This window comes from Conger conger, chromosome 4 (genome assembly GCF_963514075.1).
Source record: "Conger conger chromosome 4, fConCon1.1, whole genome shotgun sequence".
NCBI classification, from domain to species: domain Eukaryota; kingdom Metazoa; phylum Chordata; class Actinopteri; order Anguilliformes; family Congridae; genus Conger; species Conger conger.
In genome coordinates, this window is record NC_083763.1 from 63,160,110 (window position 1) to 63,186,987 (window position 26,878).

Sequence of the window (26,878 nt, forward strand, 5' to 3'; positions counted from 1 at the left end):
TCGGTGTTTCTGGGCAGTAGGAGCCGAGTAGGAGGGAGCAATAGTTTGCTACGTACGTTGGCAGAGGATCTACGCGCATGCCATAACCTAGACAAGCTTGCTGAATCGGAGACGTGTTCTTCATTTGCTGTTTGCGAACAGGAGAAAAAGTTAACCCAGAAATTGATAAACATGGGGATCCGAAAAAAGAACAACAAAAACCCGCCTGTACTAAGCCACGAGTTTGTGATCCAGAATCATGCAGATATCGTGTCTTGTGTTGCTATGGTGTTCCTTCTTGGTCTGATGTTTGAGGTAAGTTCAAGAAATTCTGGATGCATATTCTAGCCGAATTTAGCGGCTGTCTGGCTACTACTGGGTTACCTTGCTGCCTAACATTACACAAAGGCTTGTTTCCCTTCGTAACGTTACAAAAATATGTATATGAATATGCGATAATTCAAAATGGACCCACTTCCTATTTTAAAACACATGGGTTGCTGTCTAACGTTAAACCAACAACTTTCAACAAGCTTTCTCTCCATACAGTTGTTCTAACAGCCAGCTAACCAGCTGCCCTGGCATTGATGCATTATTTGAAGTCCTATACATATAGTGTTAGCTAGAGTTTGTTGTTTTTTAAAATAAGTTGCATATCTTATAACGTTATGTTACGAAAGGAAATTGATAACGTTAGTCCCTGACGTGCGTTACACTTGGCTAGTATTCACTTAGCTCGCTGGCTGTCTAGTTTGCTTGCTAGCTAACTTGATGCTCGTTTGAACAAGCCGGACTACCGATGAGCCGGCTAACTTTGTGACCGAGACTGTGGTGACTGTATGTTGAACTATGTTAACTATATAAACGTTAGCTAATGTACACGGCATACCGTTATGTTGGCTAACAACGTAGCCAGCTAGCTTTGTAGCTAGCCTGGTTAGCTCTCTTTCCAGCTGGATATTTTCGCTCATATCAAAGTGTTACGTGGCATTCACTGAGCGATTGAAGGAGCTGTCATCATACAAACCGTGCATTTGAAAACTAAACTAAGATGATAAAATACGCACCGGGATAGAATGCATTTTTTCATTTTCTGATTTGTTCACACTGATATTTTAGACTTTTTATTTTTACGATGTGTTGATGTTAAAACCAGCACCCGAACCGAGCGTAAAAAAAAGGTAGAAATGGTGCACCTCGGGAGTTGAAGTTTTCCAATCACCGGTCTGTAAGGTCGAGGCACGTTAGCATCACGCTAACGTTAGCATACTTGGACGTAGCCGGCGACTCGTTGAGCCAGCAAGCCCACATGAATTTTTGAAACGTAAAGTTCGTCTGAACCCAGGGCAACATAATGTAACTTCTCTCACTGCGAAATCAAATACTACAGTATAGCCTTACATTATGTATTTTTTTCCTCCAAAAATTCTCCATGTAACGTCATATCGTCACATTCCCCGTTCTCCCATTTAATTTAATGAAACTTAAAGAAAATAAACTGCAGTATTTGGCTTTTATGTTTGTTTGCCGGCCGCTCAAAATAATATTACATATTACAACCCCGGTCCCTGGTCGTGGACTGGCAGAGATGACATGTGTTTTGTGTTTTTTTTATTTATGCATTTATTTATTTAATTGTTTTGCTCCGTCCAGACAACACACTACCAACACGACAAATACAAGACATGGCACACTTTAAGATTTAGAAGTAAAGACTGGAACCAGATGAACTAACCCTGTTGAATCACTTGTGGTACAGGTTACTTCGAAGGTGGCTGTTCTCTTCATCACTGTCCAGTATAATGTTACCATCTCGGCAAATGGTAAGTTTCTAAAGAATTGCTGAAGAAAATGTTAAGATTCCTTATTGTGGCTACTCTGGGGAACATCCCAGTCATGTACCTTAGTCACTAGGTTACTGGCTGTCTTTCTTAAGTTTCTCCTCCACTACTAACAGTATAGATAGATAGATGTTACGTATGATTTGGGGTTGAATTATGGTTGCCAGTGTAGTATAATGGTTAAAAGACTACGCTTGAAACTGAAATTACAGGTTCAGTTTGAGGCACTGTCATTTTTCCCTAGTGCAAGCTGCTCAACCCTGAATTGCATCAGTATCCAGCTGTAGAAATGGATAGTATGTGAAAATGTTGATCTGTGCGAGCTGGTGTTTGCTTAGCAGATAAATAGTATGATGTGGCCTGATTAATGATTACGCTTTGGGTTAACGTGTGATGTTTGTTTTTCCTTCAGAGGTCCCAGAGGAGATGCCTGTGAATTACTTCCATCATGGTCTGAAGGACTTGGCAACAGTTTTCTTCTACATGCTGGTGGCCATTATCATGCATGCTATCATACAAGAATATGTGCTTGATGTAAGTGCACAAAAAATCCTCCCAGTTGAGTTGTTCAACATCACAACAGTAATTACCACCTGTTGCAATTAATAAGTATGGTTAGGGGAGTTTTTGGAAGTTCATTAGAACTTAGCTGCAGTTTCACACCATCAATTATTTGTTATATTTTCCACCTATGACAAGACAAACTTGCATTATTCTTAGATGGTGCAATGTAGCAGCAAGATACGGTTATGCTCTGAAATTGTTGTTTTTACTGAAATGAAACTATTGTTCACAGATTAGTCTTTGAATCTTTTAAGCTTTTGGGATGTGGCTTTGAATTAGCTATTACTTTTGTGGTTGATTTGAACATCACATCTTTTAGTAAGTACATTTGTTGATTTGTTTTGTAAGGAATACATTTGGCTAACATAGTGTGTTATCAGTTATTTTTAATGCCTTTTTGCTTTTTTGTTTCTGCTTATTCTTACACAGAAAATCAACAGGAAAATGCACTTCTCCAAGACCAAACACAGCAAGTTTAATGAATCCGGTCAGCTCAGTGCCTTCTACCTTTTTTCCTGTGCCTGGGGAGCAAGCATCCTGCTTTCGGTAAGCAGGCTTTTAAAGCTTTGTTTTATTAGCAGTTTGCATCTTGCAGAAGTAGAATAATATACCACCCACCTTTTCTCGCTATAATCAATATGATTATGATTTCTTCTAGGAAAACTTCCTGTCGAATCCTGTGAGTCTGTGGGAAGGCTACCCACACACTTTAATGCCGTAAGTAGTAGGTTTAATCCCACACTTTTTAGAGGGTTTCCCCCAGAAAAGTTGTTAGGCCCAGTGGCAAGCATCTTTTCACAGGGGTGGGCCATCGGCCAAGTGTCTTTTTTGACGGGGCCCGGTGCGGGCTAGTGACAGACTGATAGCAGCATTAAGGGCCCTACAGTTTCTGTGATAACACAATCACGGATGGAATTGAGGAATTGAGAACTTAAAAAAGCTTTTACACAAGGTTAAAAGATGACTGGAGATTTGAAAATATGCCTACGTAATGTTATAAATAAGTCATTTATTCAACACATTTAAAAAAATCAAAACTATTAAGAGCATAGCAGTCTTACAAAGAATCTGACAACAATGTACAGTCTTGAAATGCTGCGTTTTCAATGTCAACAAAATGAATTCAATTAAAATAAATCAAATCCAAGTTTTTGCACTCTACAAAAAACTCCTGATTGGCTACTGTGCTAGATCAACCAAGAGATCCAAGCTGATCACTTTAAGGCCTATGGAAAAATTTATGCATTCCTTTTGCTTATAATTGTGTCCTCTCCATGAGCACTGGAGTCAAAAAAAGGCTGGGTAGGTGAAAGCAAGCAAAGTAGTATTGCTACCATGTTGCCTTAAACTGTCCAGTCTCTTTTTAGATCTGTGTTCATGAAGGAGAGGGCATTCCCTTCCTAATCGCTATCGCCTCCAGTATTTCGCTGTCTGAAAAAACTGTAAGGTTTTTTGGCTTTTACCTTTCCTCCTTGACATTATCCCTAAATGTCGCAAAGGAAGTATCTGTGTTACTGACTGTTTGGCTAGATAGCTAAGTTGGCTAAATTACCATGTTGTTGTGCACATCAATGTCATCGAGCAACCGTTATTAATAAACAAGTGAAGTTATTTCGATGTCGATTAATAAGTCATGTAACGTTACAATGTATCGAATGTTACATTCATATGCTACGAGTTTAACGTTATATACAGACTGCTTAAGATCACACCCACATTGTAACCGAGATCTTTAAGATCTGTTTTTTAGTTTTTATGTTGGTTGATATGTCTTTCTTTTATGCCAGTGGTGAGTTTCGAGCAAGGCTGAAGAATAACGTCATATGACTTAACTTGCATGGCTTCAATAGAAACATGCAAACGCAGTTGCCATAGTAGCAAAGTAGCCAAGCTGGGAGGAGATTCTTAGTACCAATAAAAGCAAAACGTTCAATTTGTCTGAAGTGCGGGTATCCTTCTGCTCTGTGGCCATTGCTGTTTAAGTATCAGCCCATAATAGCCCATTGATTATTGTATTTCACTGCCTATGTATTAATCTAAATTGATAATATTTAAAATTTCACTCATCACCCAAGTAGGTTCTTCAATTGCCCACTATAGTGCACTGTTTGTATGTGTGTGTCTCCAATTGCAGGTTTCAGATGAAATTTTTCTACATCTGCCAGCTGGGCTACTGGCTTCATGCTCTGCCTGAGCTTTATTTCCAGAAGACCAAGAAAGTGAGTGTGCAGTCTTCACATGTGCTCTTAATACAGCTTATTACAGACCGGTACAAATCAAACACGGGGAAACACTGGCCACATTACTTCCTGTAATTGTGGCCAGACACAGTTCCTATTCCACAAGTTCATTGTTTGTGTCAAACATTGTTTTCGCTTTTTTTCCTGGTACTTTGTTTTTGTTCTTTGTGGAGAACCATCACTTCAGTTGGAAATTGGGACATTAGTTCTGCTAGACAGCCAGGGCATGCTTGAAAAATGAGTATCTCACACGATGGATTAATTTGTTTTCTCTGATTGATAATCCGTTTTAAAGCCAGCAGACTCACAGCTTGTTTTTGTCACACAGGAAGACATTCCACGCCAGCTGGTTTACATCAGCCTCTACCTTGTCCACATCGCTGGAGCCTACGTCTTGAAGTAAGACCTTGTCCTGTTTGTTGTCAAGTAGGGATGTAAATAATGAGCAGTTTGGAATGTGTGTTTTTCTACCCTAATAGTATTGTGATATTTGAGGCATTTATTATTTGGCAATAATATTGCAGACCTCTGTAATTATCTCAGAGCACATCTTCAGAGCTGACTGTTGAGGTGACATATATGATATGATTACCTCTGCTAGTTGTCTTACCCATACATTTTATTATTGTACCATAACATTTGCACTTTACATTCTAATTGTTTGTCTGAAATAATTGCATGATGTGTGATGATGGTTTGGCTTCATTCTGCCTAGCAGACAAGTTGAAGATAACGCTGCCAGTGGCCGATGCCATGTTGCAAACAACAAACTTTTTAACAGACTACTAAATTTAATGGGAATAAGAATTGTATTGATATTAATGATGTACGTATTATTTCTTTGCAATATCCATGCTTTACAATTCAAATGAGTACAGGCATATTCATATGTTAATTTCCATAACTACTATTGAATCCTACGTGAGGCAGTTTTGGGGGTACGTGCAGGTGCAATCATTTCTGTTTGTTTTGTGTTTGTGTGCGTGTCTTGCAGTCTGAACCGCCTGGGCCTGGTGCTCTTGGTGCTGCATTACTTTGTGGAGCTGCTCTTCCACGTGTCCCGCCTGGTGTACTTCAGCAACGACAGCAGACAGACTGGGTGAGTACGGGCGCAGCCTCAGCCGGCCTGAGCGAGTCAGCGCTTACTTGTGTGCGTGCGTCCTCATTCGTCTCTTCAACCCTCTGTTCTACGAGGTAGCAGCAGAGGTCCCCTGTTTCATATCTCAGACTTAGTCTCAAAGCGTCTCTTCTATCCTGTTGCAGAAAACTCCAAAATCGTTTATTTTTTGGTATTTTTAGTGAAGACTCGCAGTGTGTGTGATTCGCCTCACTGTTATCAGTGCACTGTTATCAAACATCTGGCCTACTTAAAGGTGGGAATGGGGGAGAGGCTGTGGAGGACTCCTCAGGTGCAGGGGAATGTGAGGTAAAGGGTGTGTGCGTCTCTGTTCTGCAGGTTCACCGTGTGGGCCGTCCTCTTCGTTCTTGGCCGGCTGCTCACCCTGTCTCTGTCCGTCCTCACTGTGGGCTTTGGCCTTGCGGGGGCAGAAAAACAAGGCCTGGATCTGGCAGAAGGAAACTTTAACGTGCTGTTTGTTCGGTAAGCTGTCTGCGCTGGCTGTGATTTTTCGCATCTAAAACAGTCTTACGGATGACTGTAGACTGTCAACAGTAACAAACGGCAGCTTTACTGTCATTTTAGCATTTGTTTCACTGGAGCAGAAATAATGGCACAGTAAATGGGTGAATTGCATGATGGGTAATGTAGTTTTCTCTGTCCAGGATCACTGTGCTGGCTACCATCTGTGCATCCCAGGCTTTCATGATGTGGAAATTCATCAACTTCCAGCTGCGCAGGTGGAGAGAGCATGCGCAGGCACAGAGCCTGAAGAAGAAGCCAGGCCCTGCTGCCAAAAGCAAGTCTAAGAAAGACAAAGGTGGGTAAAGGGCTCACTGACCGATGCGGCTGTACAGGGACTTCAGTAATGCTTTCATTGAGAATCCCCTCCTTTGTTGACTGCACACAGATTTTGTTAACTGAAATATAGATTTCCGCTGAGATTATTTCACTTTTGACTGCTGCACATTGCACTGACTTCACTTTTTTTATTTTTGTAAAAATACCTCCATTACAACCCACCATGAAAGGCTTCGTAGTAGTGAGGATATGCTTTTAAGTGTAGTAGCGTGACATAGCAATTTCATCACATTCATTTCTGAATCTTATTTTAAGAAGGTATTTGGCAGTCATTCAAAACCCGTTTTAAATGTATCCTTTTGTTTGGTTAGCAAGTCATATTGCGTATTACAGATGGCTACTAAAAGCTGGCAGCAAAGATAGTGCAACCATATTACTTTTGCTGCCTTTTGCCTGATTATCACTATGTAATTGAGACTTCCCGATGAAACTGAGCCAATGAGTGTTGAGGTCAGTGGTTGAGATGACTTAGAATATTATTATTCAGTTGTAACTCACCATTGGTTTATGAGCTAAGCTCATTCCCATTGCTAACCTGGTCAGTCTCATTGCATCAGAAGCGGTGACCGTTGAAGCTACTGTGAGACATGAATTCATTGTTAATTCATCAATAGATGGAAAACATGTTTTGTATACCGTATTCAGAATTAGATATCACTACTGTGTATGTGTATTAGAGGTGGGACATTGTGTGATATTCTCTAAACCGTTTCAAACTGCTGTGTCCTTGCTTTCTACTTGTGTAATTTCTGTTTTACAGTGGAAGTCCGAGTGTAAAGCCAAGGTGTCAGATAATTTTTTTCTCCTGTAGGCTAGCCTGCGTGAGAACGCTCTTTGATCAGATAAGGACCGAATTGGGACGGGCAGCACAGGCTATTCACTTTTTTACAGATTCCAAAAGAATAATCTTAATTGTAAATTAATTGATAAATCTATAAATAAAAATATTTCAGATTTTCCAGTTGCATTCTTTTCCAGACGTGTAAGAATCTGTTGGCCAGTAATTGTTTACTCAAGCAAACCACCCCAACCCATGTCCATTGAACTGACTCAGTGTTAACTCCCTAATGACATTTTCAGGATTGATTCTCATTGGGGGTGTTTCTTTTTTGTGGTTATTGCAGCTAATGGGGTGAATGGAGCGGTGAGCTCCAACGGAGCCGATTCGCCAAGAGCCAGAAAAGAGAAGTCGTCATAATCGCCCCCCACCCCACCCCACCCCACCCCAGGCCAAGCCTGCCATTCCAAAAGTCATCCACGTTTCTGTCTGCAAACCCAACTCATTTTGAATTGTCTATTCTTCAATTGTGTGATTCTGAAAATCGCAACAAAACCGTGCCATTACAGAGGGTGAAAATGTATTTAAAAGTGCCTAACAATACCTATGCTGTACTTGTGCAGATGCTGAAGAATTTTCTCTTTCAGGAATAATATTGTGAGTGTTTTAAAATCTGTTTCAGAACGTATGTAAAGTTATGCTTTTTTTTTTTTGGCCCCTTTTACACATTTGATTCTCTTCTGTACTGGTTCAAGGATGACTGGGACCATTTTGTTGAAATCTTTAAGATTAATACTACCAGGAACTCTTTCACATACCCTTGCCCACTTTCCCCAGCTTGTAATCTGTTAAATCATATTTATATTACTTTAAACATGTTGACCCTTGACAAGCATGCCAAATGTGTCATTAGCCAAAGTTTGTTGTCTTGAACATATTTCCCTTGACAACGTATAACATAAAATTTCTCCTGACTCATTGCGCCAACGTTGACTGGCCTGGCACCGCTGATATGGCTTAATAACCCCGATCAACCCATGGTTATGCAAGTTGTTCGTGCTTGTTAAGCATTCTGCATAAATTGCATTCCAGTGCAGTTCATTAGCCTTATTTTTGATTCATTGCAACCTTCTGTGAGAAATATTTCAATAAATCAAGTTTGTCTGATAATAAACTAGACAACAAGGTTCAGGATCAGATTTTCATGTAAAAGCATTGAACGATCACCTTTAATGTTTAATCATTTGTACGAAAGCCCTCCCTGGCAGATGTATTGATTTTATGAATTGATATGGCTTTAGAAAGTGGTTTAATGAAACTGGAATTGGGAACCTTTTTTGGGGGAAATAAATAGCAGTGCATATTTTATAAAATTGGTCACACCACCCCTTGGAACATGAATAAGTAAATGTATGGAATTATAGGGCTGAATCTTAGGCTTTGCTTTCATTTCAGTCTTCAGGAATCCAAAGGGAATTTCATGCGTTTGACAGGCATGCGTAAGCAGACAGACAATTTCAGTGTCATAAATGCAAGGCTTAAAATTGGTTATACAGGGATCTTTGCTTTTTAAATGAAAAAGTCCTTGAGTAATGCACATGTTGAAAGTATGGTTAAATTATAAATACTGAACTTACTCAAGCTATTTGTTCTTTGTATGCGTATTTTGATTGCTTGTTAAAATATTTTATTTTTATCAATTAAATATGATGATCACTCAAAAATAAAGGCTGGTTAATATTTAGACTGTTGCATAAGATGTATGCCTGGGCTCAATCACACGACAAACCTTATTTAATAAAATAAAATTATCTATAATTTGAGGGCAGCTTGCATGGGGGCAACAATCTAATTAAACACTGCTTGCCTGTCCAGTCAAATGTTATTTTAAGTAGAACATCTTGTATATGACTGGTACAAGTGTTACACTCAGGAATGGGGTAGGATGTAACGTAGGGTGGAACGAGACTGTTTAGAGGAGGTTTGATTAAACTGCCCGAGAGGTAAACTGTAAGCAGTGTACATGGCAGTAGCTATTTTAATCTAAAATATCCCCTCTGATATAATGGAGAATTATAAAACCAACATATGGTTTGTCATTAGAAAGGTGGTGTTTTCATATTCATTTTTTAATAGCCTGTACCAGAGGGATCAAAAAGGATCCTTTCTTGAAATCCCATTAGCCTGCATCTGTTGTTTCCTCCTTTGATCCAGCACAGTTATTGCCATTAAAATCAGTTCCATCTGGCAACAGTTAGGTTTGACTATTTTGTTTTCATTAAAATGTAATTAGCTGATCCCCTGACAAATTCAAGCATTTTTTAATATCTATTTTTCAAGTTGATTGTAAATATGTTTTTCAGAATTGAATGGCTAGATATATCACAAAACTAATCTTCATTTTATGGGACATCTGGAAATTTGTTAAATTGCTACACAGGATAAAAATTAGATTTTGACTTCAATATTCAGTGATCTGCGCTACTAAGCCATCTTACTATAAAAAATATAATAGCAGGTGTTTGTTTCAAGACCGGATCAATGAACACATACTGTGCTATTTCTTAAGTTTTCATATGTATATGTGTATATCAATCTGCCAATGAGAGGGAAATGCTTTACCTTATATTCCAATGCCTGGACATATTTTCAGATAGAGATCTTTATATTTATACAATCTTGAAAATAATGTTTTCTCTATACAGCTGTGTGCTCATAAATATATATATATAAATATTTTCTGTTGCCAAACATCTAGACTTGTACATTCTGAGAAAATAGTGATGTTAAAAATCCAGGTTCTTGCATGATTTCAGAGAGAAGTTTGTGAATTTTCCCCATGGTGTGGGTCTTGGGGGATGAGGGGATGCATGTTGCAATGCCTTTGTCTGCTGACTAAGAATCCAACAACAAAAATGTTGCCCCTCAGAACAGAGCTGTAATTGAGAAGTGTATCAATAAAATTCATTTATTCATAGTTTTGTGGTATGAAGCATGTTTTGCTATGCTGTATTAACATTGATATTAAAACAAAAAATCTGTGACAGCTGTGTGTTTACTTGCTAGCATTATAGTCTGCTTGTGTCTTGGCTACAAGCCTATTCATATCCTTCTGCTACTCTTTACCTTTTAATTGTAGATGACTATATTGGGTAGGTTATAAAACAGGTTCTGATAGAGTATCTAGTGAAGATAATATTATGAGTTCTGCACCTGTTAGCTATTCGTAAAACGAGCTGGCAATATTTTATTAGTAAAATTATTTTAAAGGTCGACTCATGAAATTTAGTTTGGGTGGTTTAGTTTGTAGTTTAATGAAGCCTATTTTGCTGGAAATTCTCATAATCCAGGAAGCTCATCTCCATGACATAATGCAGTTGGATTGTTTAACATTACTGATATCCTGTTTACAATTAATTAAATTGTCCCATCCTCCATTTCCATCCGTGACGGACAAAGAGACAAGATGATACAACTGAAATTATGATGATCGACGTTATGCTGAAACATTTCTTGTTACGTAGAGTAACAAATTGAGCCATTTGGTGGCGCTATGTGATCGATTTGTCATCATGCTTACCATAGTAAATAGCATACTCTTCTGGGCTCTGTTTAACCTTTTATTTATTTTTAGGCTTGTTTTCAGTAAGTGTGACTTTTATTGATGTTGTGACACTTCATCTTATCATACATAAAAAATAAAAACAGAAGAAATAAACGCAACCAGGAAAGAAATCACAGTATAGCCTAATCGTGTGTTCGTGGAAGTCCTCCAGACGAACTCCTCATGGCCGCGTTGAACGCAACCTAAATCCTGATTCTTGCCTGCTGCAAAAGCATAGGTAATGCGTTCTACTAGTTCGCGCGTGGTTGTAAAAAAAATCTATATATATATTTATATATATATAACTACTACGCATAATGATCCAACTATCAAAGACCTGACAGTTTCTATGGGATTAATCTTTACGGACACTTGCAAATAACCTCTCGGCGTGGTCACTTAGGTAGGGTACTATTTGGTTGTCCTGTCGTACAAAACGATAAACGTTCTACTTCGTGGAATTCGAGACTGAGGTTTGCTTTAACTTTTGTGTTTTGACAGAAGTGTAGAGAAAATAGCTGCGAAGTAACCAAGGTAGGTTTACTTGGGAATTGTGTGTTTGTCACATGGAATAAATCGGCATGTCGCACGTCCATTTAATACAATGGTTTATTGGCATTTAATCGTTCCATAATATGCGGAGATGCCGGAGGTTAAACAATATTTAGATTCGGAGTGTCTGCATAATGCTCCTGTAACGGGATACTACATTTGTGTAAATAAAAAGTGTTGAAACGCCAAGTTACACGGCTGCATAGCACGGGTGAATTAAAATGGACTGTTTCTGTTTTGCTGACAGTCTAGACACCGAAAGGGATTGTTAAATAACATTCAGATCTTCGGGATAAGCTGTGTTTTTCAAATTAACGTTGTAGTTTTGCTGTAGAACTGTAATGTCACAGTGAGAAGGGTTTCGATGTTTATCAGCAGAGATCCCTTCGCCAGCATCAGTTCAAACGTACACATTGTGACCTACATAATGAATTCTGAACCATTGTGAAGTCCCTATTTCATACAATCGCTACACCTTTTTAATGTCACGTGAATAATCGAAAAAGGTGAATACATCGGATTACACCGAAAGGTAGGCTAAATGCCTTTTGGATTACAAACCGTTTTGTAAATGTAGGTTATTTTAAGATCAGGGATGCAGAGTTAGCCTATTCATAATACAGGTATACCCCTGTTGTTCAAGTTGTAGGACTTGTGTGATAGTTGGGTCAGATTTGTCATTGGACTTTTTCTTGGCAAAATATTAAAATAAGTAATCGGTAGTCATTCCTCTCAAGCAAATCCATCTTATTTATTCTCTTTAAGGCTGATAGTTAATTTACCAAATACTGTTTTGAGCTATAGTTTATACATCTAGTTTGGGTGAAGATGATAGATGTGGGAAGATGGAGGAGGATCTTTGTAGTAGGCTACAGTGGGATGGATGTTCAGCTCTAATGTGAAAGGAAAATAACTTATTCCATTGTGCCATTGTTGGTCTTTTCTGAGGAAATTATCTTGTATCAAATCAATTGTCAATTTGGAAGCTGAAAGTAGGCCACCTTAATGCATATATGCTATGTTGCTACACAGCTATATTGAAGACCTGCTCTTTAATTGTTGGTATATGTATATATATATATATAAGTGACTTATTATTCCATCTACTTTTAACACCTATTAATTATAGGCCTTCTCCACAAAGTTGAAACCATTCTGATTTTGCCATTAGTCATGATAAGGAAAAAGTTTGCAGACAATCTGAACCTTGTTTATTCCTGGGGTTAGAATATATTATGATAGAATATATAGATACTTCATATTTATGAAACTGCTAATACATAACACTGCTCTTGTCAATGATGAATGCTGCAATGGCACACAGTTTGCTGAAACCCTTTTTCCGGAAATGGTTTGTGACACCCACACTTGCCTACTTCTCCATTATCTTCTTTATCTGCCATATGTGTCCTTTTCCACTTCTCCATTTACCCCTGTGTGAGGATAGGAAATTCTGGGTTATTTTACTTTCACTATCAAATGAGTAGAGGATGGATGTTTTGTTTTGTCTATACTCAAGGTCTGCTCAGGTCTGCTAAGATGTGTGTACTTGCTCAGTGAGATTTCCATTTGTTTGTGTGTGCTTGTTGTATAGCTTTCTATTTAGGTTATGTATGGTTATGCAGCACCATTTGTAGCATTGACATCTGGTAATTGTTAATGTGTGTAAAATGAAAACAAGTTTGAGTGTACTTCTGTATGTTACCATACAGAAGTGTTTGATTCTGTGAAATGGGCAATGTGGGGGCTATGGATTGGTTTACTAAGACTATCCCTATATGCATGAGTGGCTTCTGCTATAGCAGGCAATCAGAAACCACACACAGTCTCTCTGGCACAGATAAATGAGTCAGGTTCCAGAATGTTCTACTGGAGGATTGTGCATTGCCCATTATTCTTTCTTTCATTAATTTGGAGAACAGAGACTATTTTGATATTATTTACCTTGGATACGTTACATTTGTGCATTTGTACGCACTGACATTCTTGTTATTAATATAGGAATTGCAACCCAGATGCAAAGCCTATCCATAATTAGGGATGCAATTGGTTTAATTACGTCTACTTCATACATATCCATCTAACTTCAGATCTATAACTATACATTTTGTTTAAGTGCCACACCATGTAAGCTTGTTGGTTTATTTATGTATTTACTTTAAAGGCAAGAACGGGCTAGAATCTTGAGCCAACCTGAAATTTAGTTTAGTTGTAACCAACTGATTATATGAAGTGCAATTGGTTATATGAATGCACATCCTCCAAAATATTACAAGTGTCTCCAAACATTCATGTATGGCCTGACTAGCTTTAAAGAAGACAATGTGGTTACAAATGGATTAGATTGCCTTTGAATGATTCCTTGCGTTCTTCAGAAATAAACACACACTAGCTTCTTCGATGCTACCAAAGTTTCAGTGTTTGGTTTGCTAACCCATCAGAGAAGACTGCAGCACTGCTGTAGAGCAGTGTCAATGGCCCTGGAGGGTTTTGCATTTAACATAATTTCATGCAGACAAGCTGCAGTTATTCATAGGTTTAACTGAGGACAGTGTAGTACTGAAATATGGTAAATATTTACAAACTACTGAGACAAGAGAAATAATTAGTATCCCAACATCTGCATCTACAGTGCAGTATATTGACTTTGCAAATATTTTATTGTGAAGTTATGTATTATTTATGTGAAATACTTTTAAAACTCCCATGCATGGAGCCTTCAGGATTGTTTTTCATTTTCCTAGATACTAGGAGGCTGTAGTCATGGTGACCGGTAGATTGATCCTATATATAGAAACTGACACCACAGCCACTTTGTTTGTCTGTTTTTTCCCCAGTACTGTGTACAGAATTATACAGCAAATACGTTAGCCAATGCATAGTCCATAGCACACAAAAAATAGCGCAGTTTGGGGAAGGGGCTGTGTGCATCGCTCGATGGAAGATGTTGCTCATGCTTTTGAGTGGTTACTCTAGTTTCACATGCAACTTTCAAAAGTGAAGCTGCAATTTTATGATCATCTATGTAAATTAAAACAATATTGTTTTGCGTCAAGTGCATTCTACAACGCCCAAACAATACACTAAGCTACTGTGCATTCTGGTATGCCTTTTAGAGATTAAAATAGCACCCACTTACCTGTGTTGGAATTAAGAAGGCTTTCTATTTTGTAACCAATTAGCTAAATGTTTGTGCTAAATTGGTGAAGTAGCCTTTACATACGAAGTTGCCTTTCGTTTTGACTAAAGTTGATAATATTTGCAGATAAAACATTGCAGAAGACAAAAAAGACTTCTGACAGTTTGAAAAGCCTAGCCTATTTCGTTTTGAAGGTTGCGTTGCGCCTCCAAAAAAAGTGGTGGAAAAGGCAGATGATTTTCACACTAGCCTAGCTATAAAAATAGCATAGGCTATTTAACTTGGTCATCGCGGTATGCTCAGATTTTTAATGACCAATTGTTTTATGGTTCCGATCTATATTGATTAAAAGTTGCAGCCCTGGAATTTTTTTTTCAAACATTGTTGTTCAATTAGGATCATACAATTGTTGCTTAATTTATTTGACGTGTCATTTAAGATTGAATAAAAACAATTAAAAACATGCCAGCTTTGATACGTTTCCATCCACTGCTGACTATTTCGCGAGGTCTTCTCTCCCTGATAATGCTTGCTGTATCATCAGTTTGCCTGTTTGCTCGCCGCAAGCTTGCTGTAGTAAATGAGTAGATAGACTGGTGCCCTGTGTGTGGGGGAGGATTGCTGGCGAGATAAACAAGCAGAGCCAGTCATCACCAGGCATCAGGCAGTAGGAACATGGCGGCGGCACAGTTAGCAATAGTGCTGTTTCACAAATCCGAAGGTCAGAGCCGGACGTAACACACTGGATTTATGAGAATACAAGTCACAGTAAGTTTTGAAATGCAACTTTTAGTGTGTTCTTTAACGATGTGTATTCCTTCTAATATCTTTTTTGCCATGCAATTTTCTCTAAAATCTACTAGGGGTCCTATCCGTTGTGTGGCGACAGTGTCGCTGTGCGTCTATGTTAGCTCGCCAGCTAGCTGAGTAGCTAGTTATTTTTTCCTGTGTCACTTAGGTTTCGGAGTTATAGTCATGCTAACGCAGTAGCCTATGGGAAATTCAATATAGTTGTACTGACAGTACGGAACCCGAGGTATCGCACTGGCATATTCAATAACAATAACACCTGCTTTGTAATACTTTCGGTTCTGTTCGCATGTATATAGCTAGCTTTCGGGAGATACAGAACTTTAATTGGGTTAGCTGCGCTTGTAATTGTACTAAGCGTGATTGAGGCATTTAGAGGAACACTGCAAGTACTGCAGTATTTCCATTGTGCAACACCAAAAGGCAGGAAAAAAATCGCGAGGAGCACAGTGGAATAAAAACAGCATGTGATCATGTAGCCGAAATGGACTGGTCGGTGAAACCAACAGCACCGCGTCGAGCAAGTCGCACAGCATTGTTCTCCTCTGATCAATGAGTTTAACTCGAGCTACATTGCCGTTTCACTGACTAAATCTCTGTAGCTAGTGTTACATTATTTGCTATACCTGTTTATCAGTCTCACCGAAAAAGTTACAAAGTAGCTAACTACTGTACCGCCCTGCAGCCTTTAGACTCGTGATATCATTTCAACCCCCTAACTTACTCATCAACCTTTACGGGTGACGTGAAACTGTTTTTATTTTTTTTTAAGAGAAGAAAATGACAGGAAGAAGTTGGCTTTTGATGGACGGATTTACTGTCCACTCTCTATCGAGTTGCTATGTGATGACGCGCTTGGTGATGTTCAGTTGCTGTTTACATTATTCAGATCTCGATCTTGGCATTTTACGGGATGTAACGCTAGGCTCTTTGATGTTGTAGTCAGTCTGGAACAGACCCAAATTCTCACCTGCCTTGTCACTGAAATTGAATATATTGTCGAATATGAGAGGTTACAGGCTAAGATACCACTCTTGGCAACCGAATATTTCGAAGTGATCTTTATGGGGTGACAAAAAAACCCCTTCCTTTCATTAACTTGATTTGCGTAATTTAGATGTATCAATATATTAAATTCTATTAAACTTTGTCAAACTACTTGTGTAATTTTTGGGGAATGGCGATAAGACACGACCTTAACATACTGTTAATATTTCTGGCTATATTTGTTATGAAAAGAAAGTGCGCCCGAAACGATTACGTTGTAAAATGATGGTAACGTCAACTGACCATTTTGCCTCATTTGCCCCTCCCACTGCTTTGTCACAGTAGTGTTTTCATTTCGATGACTCCACACATGATTCAGCAGGATAAATAATCAGTTGATTTAAGCGACAGCCAAAGGACAATATGTAACAAACAGGCCATTATTTCTTGTTTAATTAATCTAAATTCAGTTAATTTATCTAAATCTAAGGTATAAAATGTGTATCTCTTCATTTCATAGTGATCTTAAGTCTACTTAATTTGCAGTGTTTCCAAAAATGTTATTGTTGAATTTGTTTCTAAATGAATGTTACCATTGGTGAATATGAATACAAAACAAAATATTTGAGCAGAAGAACTTGTATGTTAATATTTATATATTATTAATATCTATGTAGAGAATATGTTTTTTTGCCCTCACTCCTCTGCCCTTTGTTTATGCAGGAAGAATATGGCAATGCAAATGGCACATTTAAGTGCCAGCAGTTTATTTTATGCAGAAGCTCAGAAAATCTCAAAGGAGTCTTATGTTTTTTCATTGAAATATAATCTCTTTTTATGTTTTGTGTCAAAGAAGGCACACTACTTCCTTCATAGAGGTGGTCATAAAAAGTTATTTCTGTGCTGAAGATTTAAAGTTGGCTTCCTATGGAATTTTGTAGGAAGCAAGAGTTTGACTCAACCGAGAAGTATCAGGTCAACCTCATCAATGGATATGTCAAGTGTACAATGCATAGGAGCTGCAAAAAGCACAGATGGCCAAAGAACAAAGAAGAATGGGTAGAAAATGGAGCACATTGGATTTAATTCTCCCGAGTATGTAGAGGAATGTTTTTGAACAGGTGAGACTTATTTGTCAGAAGGACACAATATGCTGTTCAATGTGTGGCTTAAAACCTTGGAAAGTTTGAAACCTCGTTGTTTAAGTATAGTTGTTTTTAAATTATTCAGTTGAACAGACCAATCAGTGGGATGCAATAGCTATCTTACCAATGGTCTACAGGGCACAATATTCCCTTGGTTTTCATTTATTGTTGTTTTTCTCTCCCCAGTAACTTACTGTATGCTTGTGTTCTCCAAGGCAACAGACAGCCAGCTGGTGTTCACCTCAGATTTGCATCCATGTTATTGCAAGATTATGTAATTGAAAATAGCCTGTTAGACCAGTAGTGTAGTTTCATGAGCGGATTGTGGGAGGATGAGTGACGCCATTCTAAAGTTCAGATGAGTTTTGTTGAATACCAATGTACAGTAGCACAGCTTGCATAGCTAACACGGACTGTTGCATAGATCACATGTGGTTTTGTAATAGGGAACCCTGTTTGTGTGTTACATGTTTAGACAAATCACATGAAAGAAAAAGCTGTAATGGCAAAGCTAAAAAGTGAAACGATTCAAAAGAAACATGAGTCATTTTGAAAACACTTTATGTGATTTCAGATTCTTGTAACAGCAGTATGACTACGTATGAATCACTTTGTCTGTGTGATGCTAAAAAAAAATCAGGCCTTTCTTAGATATCTTCCACAGTAATGTATGTAACTGTTTATGGTTAAGAACAGGCCATCAAAATTATTTGTGGCCTAAATGTCATATTTAGACAGGTAGTGCGATGCTACTGCTTGAAAAGTAAGTGCCAGGGCGATTAAAAAGTGATGTCTTCTTGGACTGCATTTACATTTTCCATCAAATGTTACCAGGCTAACCTTGAACGTAACTGAAATGCACGTATTGCACAGTAACAGAAGCTCATTTTTATCTTCGTATTATAGTACAAGAAACAGTGTTGGCTGAGTGCCTTGAGCTTTGCTCACATTCTGCTGTATGGTCTGTGTGCAGACCAGGATCTGACCTTCGGATTGTCTCTGGTATTTGCATTAGATTGGATTGCTCAAGCAAAGTTGGGTAATGCTTTACTGTATGTTTCACCGCTCATGAAGATGTTACAAATACTTCAGTCCCCTCTGTAAAATATAACTGCCTGAAATGGCTGAAATAAATGTGCTTTCTAATTTTTAATTGAGATTGATGGCCGTATTACGAAAGCTAGCCAGAGCATGTGAATGTTGTGTGGTACAGAAGAGTTCAGATGAGTATCTAAGTCATCAGAAAATTAAGTCTAGTCATAACCCAAAGTTTGTAAATATTACACCTTACGATGTCCTCACTTACTTTAAATGGATGACCTCACGGGAAGGGATGTGGTACAATTTTTATGATGAAAACCTGAGGGGGGAAAAAAAAAAACCTGCCAGAATTTAATCTAGGCTGCAGTGAATGCTGGGGGTTTCTGCATTTATTATTGTGAAATTTGAGTTTCAGATCCTAATAAAAATGAGAACATTATATGAGGAAACAAAGACAATGCTTGCTGTTATGCCTGCATTGAGGCAGTGACGCTGTCAATTTTAAAGGCTGAGTCAGCAAAACCATCATAAGAGAATGGCAGCTGAAACTGGAAGGTGGATTCTGTACATTGTATTAGTGAACTGTGTAGTGAAACTGAAACATTCAAACAAAGGACAAAGACGCTATAATAATTCTAGATTAAAATCAATAAATCACCATTCTGGACAGAGCAAAATTGGAATACATGTTGCACAATTTAGATTCCATGCTGTATAGCCCCGGGATGTCACTGGATTATTACAGTGTAATGTTTGCTTTCACCTGTTCCTCTATGGGACAACCCTTGGAGTTACAGACCAACTGCAACCATCTAGGGAGTTGGCTTGCCTGCTTCAGAAATGTTTCCCACTTTTATAACTACGCCTATATTTGAACTGTTCTGATAAGATTTCATAATACCATTCGGCATGGCAGAAAAGCAAGTGTCACTCAAGAGTGCTTGATTAAATGGCAGTGTATTGTCATGAAATAATTATCAGTTGTATGACTGGAGTTTCTATGACATTAAGATTGTTCAGGCCTCTAGCATGCTGAATGCATGCAGTATAACCCATGTTAAATGAGCCATATGCTCAAGCAACACAATGTCAGTCATGCCTGTAAAGATTCACCAGTACTGCTCCAGGGCGGCCTGTAGCGTAGTGGTTAAGGTAAATGACTGGCATACACAAAGTCGGTAGTTCTAATCCCGGTGTAGCCACAATAAGATCCGCACAGCCGTTGGGCCCTTGAGCAAGGCCCTTAACCCTGCCTTGCTCCAGGGGAGGATTGTCTCCTGCTTAGTCTAATCAACTGTACGTCGCTCTGGATAAGAGCGTCTGCCAAATGCCAATAATGTAATGTAATGCTCCACCCTGCCTAATGCAGTAAACCAATCGGGACACTCAATGGTGCATTTCAGGGTTCATACCTGCAGGTATGGTGAATTATTACATAATTAACAGTTTATTATCGGAAATGGGGGTAGTAGCGATTTGTTCCCTGTTTTCATTAAAATGTATGTTGCATTATTGTGATGCACATTCTAAAGAAACATTAAGGTAGTGTCAGAGAAACTGGGGATGCCGTCACTGGAGAAGGGCACGTTCTATAATCTCAGAACCATGCTGCATGCGTCACGAACATGGCGTCTTGCAGCAGCTTGGCACCTGGCGTGTTTACGCTCTGGATATGGGGGAGCTGTGACAGCCATGAATGCGCGCTGTCCTGCCAGCTCTGCCTGACTGCGGGGCAGGTTTCTGCAGCTTAGACAGGAGGATCTAAATATGGTAAATCCTCCAGTGGTTTCCATTGTCACATGACTGGGCTACTTCTCCCTGTCCTATCAGACGAAACAGTGAGTTCACATTCAGAGCGAGCCAGGGAGTTGTGTGCATTCTTTGATTGCTGTAGGCGGCCTCATTTTCATTTACCTTTTTAGCTACATTCAACTTCCATAGTTGCTCATTTGAAGGAGACTTTTCTTCCATCAATCTGAGGACCATGTGTTATAATTCTCCATCAATCTAAGGACCTTGCATTAGATATAATTCATGAGTATTATTTATATTCCTGCCTGTAAGTGTGAGTGAATGCTGGTCTTATTGCAATGAGTCATTAGTTTCATATAGTAATGGTGTTCGGAGAGGGATGAATATAATTTTGCTCATTTCAGCATATTTCCTGAATAACACATTTATTGAAATGTATGCTGCATAAAGGCATGATCATTTATGAATTGACAGTTTGTTTTATTTGTGCACAAACTATTTTTAGTGTTGTTTTGTTTTTAATATGGAGCAATTTCCTATAGCACTTCCGTTTCCAATGACCATGCTCACCACCAGTTGCTTCTTGTGAAGAAATATCTACCAAGTAAAATACACTTCTGCTGATAGCATCCCTGCTGGGTAGTGCCAGCCAAAGTTTATTGACAGTTTCCTGCAAAGATAACGGGTGTTGTGAAGAGGATCAAGTGTTTACTAGATTGCTCTGTAATAATATTGGAAACGGGTCTTAAGTGACACTCCAGTGAGTGCCACTTATAAATTTGGTCAGATTTAATTTGGGCATGTTTTTGCTTTATGCAAAACCAGAAATGAGAACTAATTATGAATTTCTTTGTGAAACGAGTCTTCTGATTTACAAAAGGATCATGCTTGATTCAACTTTCTTTTTTTACAATTTTTATAAAGGCCTTCCTGCAGTAATTAGCTATTGTTGCTAATCATTTAATAATAATAATAATAGCTGAGATATTGTCAGGCAGTATATTGAGTTGCTGTGGAATCCCCATTTAAAGTAGAAGAGTGTAATCTGGGAGGAGAATCCTCTAACTTGCCTTACCTTAGTCATGTCTGAACTGTAGCCAGTCCCCTGCCAATACTTACATAAAATGTGCTCGTTATGTCGTCATTAGATAAGAATTATAAGAAATGTTGTCAGGGGCGACGGCTGCCAATTTCACTCTTGTCTAAATGAAATGGGGTATTTCTGAGGGGAAACTCTGTTTGTTGCAGCATGCCTACCAGTTCCAGTAAAGCAAGCTCTGGTTTTAGGATGACATCATGTGGAAATTTGCTAGTTTTAATTACTTGTCAGTGGTGCGCTGCAGTCAGCTGGTTGAGCATCATTTTAACAAAATTAGCTTGAGTAATGGAAGTGAAAGCAGAGAAGGATGACATTTTTGTCTGAAGAGGTTTGTTTTGTGTGGTATTGATTATGAACATGCACAGCCACGGTAGTCTGTTTAGTGTTCATAGGGACTCATTAACCTCTTATGTCTGTAGAGGATACTTGTCAGCAAAAACAATTAAACATGGACAGTTTTTAATGATACTAATTGTCTAGTGCTTTAACTTCAGGTAGAAAAAAAGGTTTAGGTATACAAAAAGGAGAGGGAAAAAAAGCAATTTTATAGACCGATGATGAAAATCAAAATGTCTTTTTTCTACATATTCCACTCTTACGTTGCACTTCCCGTCAATAAAGAGAAACATTTTGGAGAGTTCAGCATCATTTAGAAAGAAGACGATCACAATGGGGCTGTTTCCTGAATATATAAATACTAAATTAAATGGATAAAATGTAACATTGAAGATCACTGCAGATGGTCACTTAAACACAACGCAATCGCGATCCTGCTCGCTATAAGCGGTCTGTGTGGAGTATTCATTGTGCGAGCTGCAGAGTATTTGGAGGCCTGGAATTACAGCAGGAGGGGTGCGGCAGGAGGAGACTGGAGTTTGGGAGTTGTTATGGAAACAGCAGCTTGACAGATCTCTGGTCTCGGTGACAGATGAGCCGTACTGTAATGAGCAGGCTCGTCCCGGCGAAAAGGAACTGGTAGCTGTGGCGTTTTCGCTGAAGCACAACGTCCTTCTGCTACGAATGAAGAGTGCTCCAGTGCTTCCGGCCTCTCGGAGCCCGAAGGCCGTCCGCCATTTCTGCCCCTGTCTAATGGGCCTCTTTATGTAAATACGCGTGTATTTAGTCAAGAGAAAGCAGAGCTTCCATTATGCTGTGGGTACGGTGAAGTGCTCTCTCAGTTCATTTACATTAGTCAGATGTTTTTTTTTTTCTTTCTGATACAGCCGCGAGTGAGTGAGAAGTGCATGAATACTGCGCAGGCTCAAATCTAGAACTATTGGAGCATGTTCCCCATGTAAGATTATGAAGTGTTCTGTATAGCTCTTATTATCATTTCATAATGCATTAATCTTTACTGTGCTGTTTTGGATTCTCTATGCTCTGCCATTAGGGCTAATAATGTTGTTAGATATTGCATTTTTTACAAATGGTCGGAATTAGGCTGTTGGATTTAGATTCTGAGTTTGAATAACCTACAAAAAGGATTATTATTATTTTTTAGTTTTTTGGTTTTGGAATGGCTTTGAATGTGTAACTTTTTAAAATCTAATCTGGTTCGTGTCCTAAAAATCTCTTGCTTCTGAACGAGCCCCCCCAACACTAGACCATAACCAATCAGAATTGGAATTTAGAAAAAAATTACCAAAGATGATTAATGTTCAGCAGAGATGATGTATGGGAAGTGTGGGCCACTGCCATTGGACCACACACCTCTCGTGTGGTAGAAAAGCATTGCGCAGCCAGCATAGAAATACCTGGGCATTCCAGACACTTCTGCTCAATGCAGCATGTTTTTACCACAGCAGGGAGCATTGTGCTGCTCGACTGTGCTAACACCAACTGCCAAATTGAAATTGAGCTCTTTCATTAGCTACCTAGTTTACAGCCTATTTTGTTCCTCAGGTCAGTGTTGCAGAATTAGAATATTGTGGTCAATATAAAATAAGGGTTTATTCTTAGGCTAAAATAAATGATCTAGATTGGCAGTACGTTAGAGTAGAAGTTATGTGATGATTGTTTATTCCTTTCTGGTCATTGATGAAAAGTGATATTCTGAATGAATTTCCCTTTTGCAAATAATGGTTAACCAAACCTGCTTTTACTTTAGTCATGATCTATATGAAGTTTATGTAAAATGGTTAGTGGAATGCTACCGCCCTTTGCCTTTGTGTCCAACCCTTTATGCGATGGGGCAGGCCTCAAGGTGTCCTTATGGCAATGCAATAATCAAGCTTATTTCACTAAAGTTATTGGAATAGAATCAAGTCTATTGAGCATGTTTTGCAGTAATCTGACAGCCCTAGTCAGAATTGGCTTATGTTCATGTTATAGAAGTATAACTAGCTGTATAAATTCTGGTGTCCAATGGTTTATCAGTCCGCAGACTCTGCTTTTGCATATAGTCTAATACTGCCGCAGGTTGAGATATGCTTATATTTTCAATATAGATGTAAGTTGATCTCTTTGATTGATTTTGATATCAACATTCCTTTCACTCCTTTATTTGTGTGCTGGATTCTTTGACTGCTTTTGGCAGTGTTGGATGTCCCATAACTGAAGCACTGTGCACTATTGAAAATGCTTTCCTGAAACGGTCACCAGGTTTGGAACTGCAGGCTATTTAAGATGATTGCAGCTTTAGAGGTATATATCTGACTTGATTACAGGTCTGAACATGATGGGGATTATATTGCAATTTTAATCTTAAAAGGCATTGCATGTAATGTAAATAAACATCAAATTCCACCATCTGAGACACTGCAAACGTTTCCAGTGATGAGTTGGGCTGAATGGCAGTCCTGAACCTCACCCTAGTGATCTCCGGGAGTGCAGTGTGTCTGTTCTGCTGAGGTTCTCTCTTTCTCGCCAAATGTTCACACTCTTATCCCTCTCCAAACGTTGGCCCAGATTTAAAGAACAACAGCGCCTAATCAGATCTTTCACTCAAGATTTCAAAAGCCGTTAAACAGATGAAACTGGCTTGTAAATTTTATTGATAGTGGGCCAAATCTGTCCCTTCCCTCTGAGAGCACGCAAGCTTGCGGTGTGGGGTGGTGACAGTGAAGGTGCATGGCCAGGGAAGGTGAGCGGAGGGATTCTTTTTTTGGGGGGGGGGGGGGGTCTACGGGCTCAGTGAAGCCTTACGCCTCTCTCGTATCGGGGGCTGGGATCCTAGCGTGGGCTTGGCCCCTGGCCGAGTGTATGATCCCTGGCAAAGATCACTGGCTCCAGTTCAGAACTCTTTTTATATAACGGGGGTGCGTTGTGCTAGTGCAGATAGAGGGCACGGAAGGCCCGAGGTGGCCTCAGCGTTGCCCGGCGGTCTGACTGGCGGGGGAAGGGGCTGAGGTCCTGAACACTACCGGAACGTGTGGATTTGTTAGCGATTCTTGTCGGTTCCCTCGTGAGGCTCAGAGTTTGAACAGCAGCCATGCGGCTCCACGATGAAGTGTACTCTGTGCTATGCCAAGGCCGTAAAAGGAGATGTGTGTACACTTGGGCTACTGTATTTGCTCTTTGTGTATCCTTAACCCAAATCCATCCACTTCAGGCTGTTGTTTAGTTTTCTGTCTTTATTTACAAAATCAATTTAAAGTTTTTTTTTGTTTTACTCTGTTGTGTGTAGTGTTCAGACAGATGCAGTCTGGGAAATAAATACTGCCCCGGCTCTGTATTTAATGTGCTGCTGCTCCCTGATTATACCCCCAATACCTGCACATAGAGCGCGGTCTCAAGGGGCAGCTGTCCTCTGATATTTCACCTATTGAGCCAGGTGGCTTGAGCCACACACTGTGCAACAGGATACTAGTGCTTAGCAGGGGAGAGGCATATCTCTTAATGAAGACACCTGCTATCCTATTGATACCTGAAAATAAATGCATTAACACATGCATCTGCTTATACCCGTATCGCCACCTACAGCAGAATCCCGCTCCACTGATCGATCACCTGATTTATAACTCGCCCTGTGAATGATCCATTTTCAATGCACGCCTTTGTGCACCATCTGCTATTCTTCAAAGATTTCTCGCTCATTTTAGATCGGATGATTTTAAAATGATTCAATTAAGCATGAAAGCATTGAATAATGTTAATTAAGTATTGTTTCTTATTTGTCTGATGAAGCCCTGTGCCTGTGAATGGCTATTGCTCTCGACCCTGTGGAGGGTAAAATGGGAACCAGTCCGATTTTGAGGTGCCGTATGGACTAATGTCAGGCATGCACACGATTCTGCTGTATTCAGTTTTTTTTTTCCTCTCTTCTCTCCTCTCATATATAACTCTTCTGAGATATAACAGACATCTGAACAAAGTGAATTGTGAAGTGGTATTGAATTGTCACTTGCCACTGCAACGGGCCTAAATGGGTATTACAATTGAACCCTGCATAACCTGAGGAACTCTGGCCAACTTAAATCCAGCTACACCAGAGGGACAAATCCAATTAGGTACTGTCATTGCAAACTCCCAGTCGTAGTCCCCTGATGACACGGAGCAGGCTCGGACAGGTGACGGACGGGTTGTTAGGCAAGTTGCCCGAGCAGCATTAACTTTGAATGTGGGAGGCTTGACCACTTCCTGTCATCACATAATACGTTTATAAAAAATGTTTGCACATCGTGATCTGGCATCTTTTCTTTTGCGTTCTGAATATGAAACAGGTTGTAACTTGTAACCTGAGTGAATGAGATGTTTGATTTCCTGCCGTTTCCCTGGGTAGTGGTTTTGCATCGCGTAGTACGTATGGCCTGTGTAGAAATCAACCCACTCACTTTACTGTAGGTGGAAATACTCATGACCCTCCTTTACAGCTATCAAAGACCACACAGATGCTGGGTGACCACACTTCCTCTGTACTGCTACCCCTTGCTTCCTCCTTTCATTTTCACAACACTTGGTGTGTTTATATTGCCATCGCAAAAACCTCTACTCAGATTTGTGCTGAGGGGAAAAAAAGGGCAATTGCTTGTATTTTCTGCTGATATAATCTGCACAGGATGAAGTGATTCATAAACAGTTTAGATATGCGTGCAATTACTCAATATTGTATTACATTTGCCCAAAAAGCGATGTACTGAGTTTGAACTAGCAGTATTTAACCCTAGCAGACCTGCAGCAGTCAGGTGAGAAGTACAGCCAGATGGGCCTAAGGAGACGAGGACTATCCGCTGACTATAACCCTTTTTTTTCTTGTGGTGTTACAGCCAGTTAAGCACCTATACGGTTACTGACAGGTTACTAGTCTTGCTCAGTACTGACACTGACATTGTCTTCTGTCTGAACTACACCAGAATAATCTATTTGACTTAGGTGATCCGATTTCCTCCGGGAGACAGTGAAGTTGTATTACACTATGGAACGTTTCCCAG

General features: G+C 39.3%; 2 protein-coding genes across 9 annotated transcripts in view; both read left to right on the top strand.

Moving 5' to 3' along the window:
* Nucleotides 1-10,357, top strand: tram1 (translocation associated membrane protein 1). The gene is made up of 11 exons (XM_061239878.1): nucleotides 1-294; nucleotides 1,739-1,802; nucleotides 2,233-2,354; nucleotides 2,814-2,930; nucleotides 3,043-3,101; nucleotides 4,519-4,603; nucleotides 4,953-5,023; nucleotides 5,619-5,723; nucleotides 6,081-6,224; nucleotides 6,407-6,561; nucleotides 7,727-10,357. The coding sequence occupies exons 1-11, from the start codon at nucleotides 172-174 to the stop codon at nucleotides 7,798-7,800; spliced, it is 1,119 nt and encodes a 372-aa protein (XP_061095862.1). The 5' UTR covers nucleotides 1-171; the 3' UTR covers nucleotides 7,801-10,357.
* Nucleotides 10,358-10,922: 565 nt separating this feature from the next.
* ncoa2 (nuclear receptor coactivator 2) overlaps nucleotides 10,923-26,878 on the top strand; it is an 82,502-nt gene continuing 66,546 nt past the window's right edge. For 5 of the 8 annotated variants that reach the window (XM_061238175.1, XM_061238183.1, XM_061238182.1 and 2 more), the window contains exon 1: nucleotides 15,197-15,443. The gene's annotated coding sequence lies outside the window, so the exon portion shown is untranslated. Of the gene's footprint in view, nucleotides 11,223-15,196; nucleotides 15,444-17,413; nucleotides 17,594-26,878 lie in introns of those variants that run through there. The other 3 variants (XM_061238178.1, XM_061238180.1, XM_061238177.1) reach the window with 2 other exon arrangements.

What these genes read in the sequence shown, in the direction of transcription:
- tram1 (XM_061239878.1), top strand. Translation starts at nt 172, where the DNA reads ATGGGGATCCGAAAAAAGAACAACAAAAACCCGCCTGTACTAAGCCAC. An exon ending in ATTTCCAGAAGACCAAGAAA is followed by an intron (nt 4,604 to 4,952) that starts GTGAGTGTGCAG and finishes TTTGTCACACAG; the next exon opens with GAAGACATTCCACGCCAGCT. An exon ending in AACGACAGCAGACAGACTGG is followed by an intron (nt 5,724 to 6,080) that starts GTGAGTACGGGC and finishes TCTGTTCTGCAG; the next exon opens with GTTCACCGTGTGGGCCGTCC.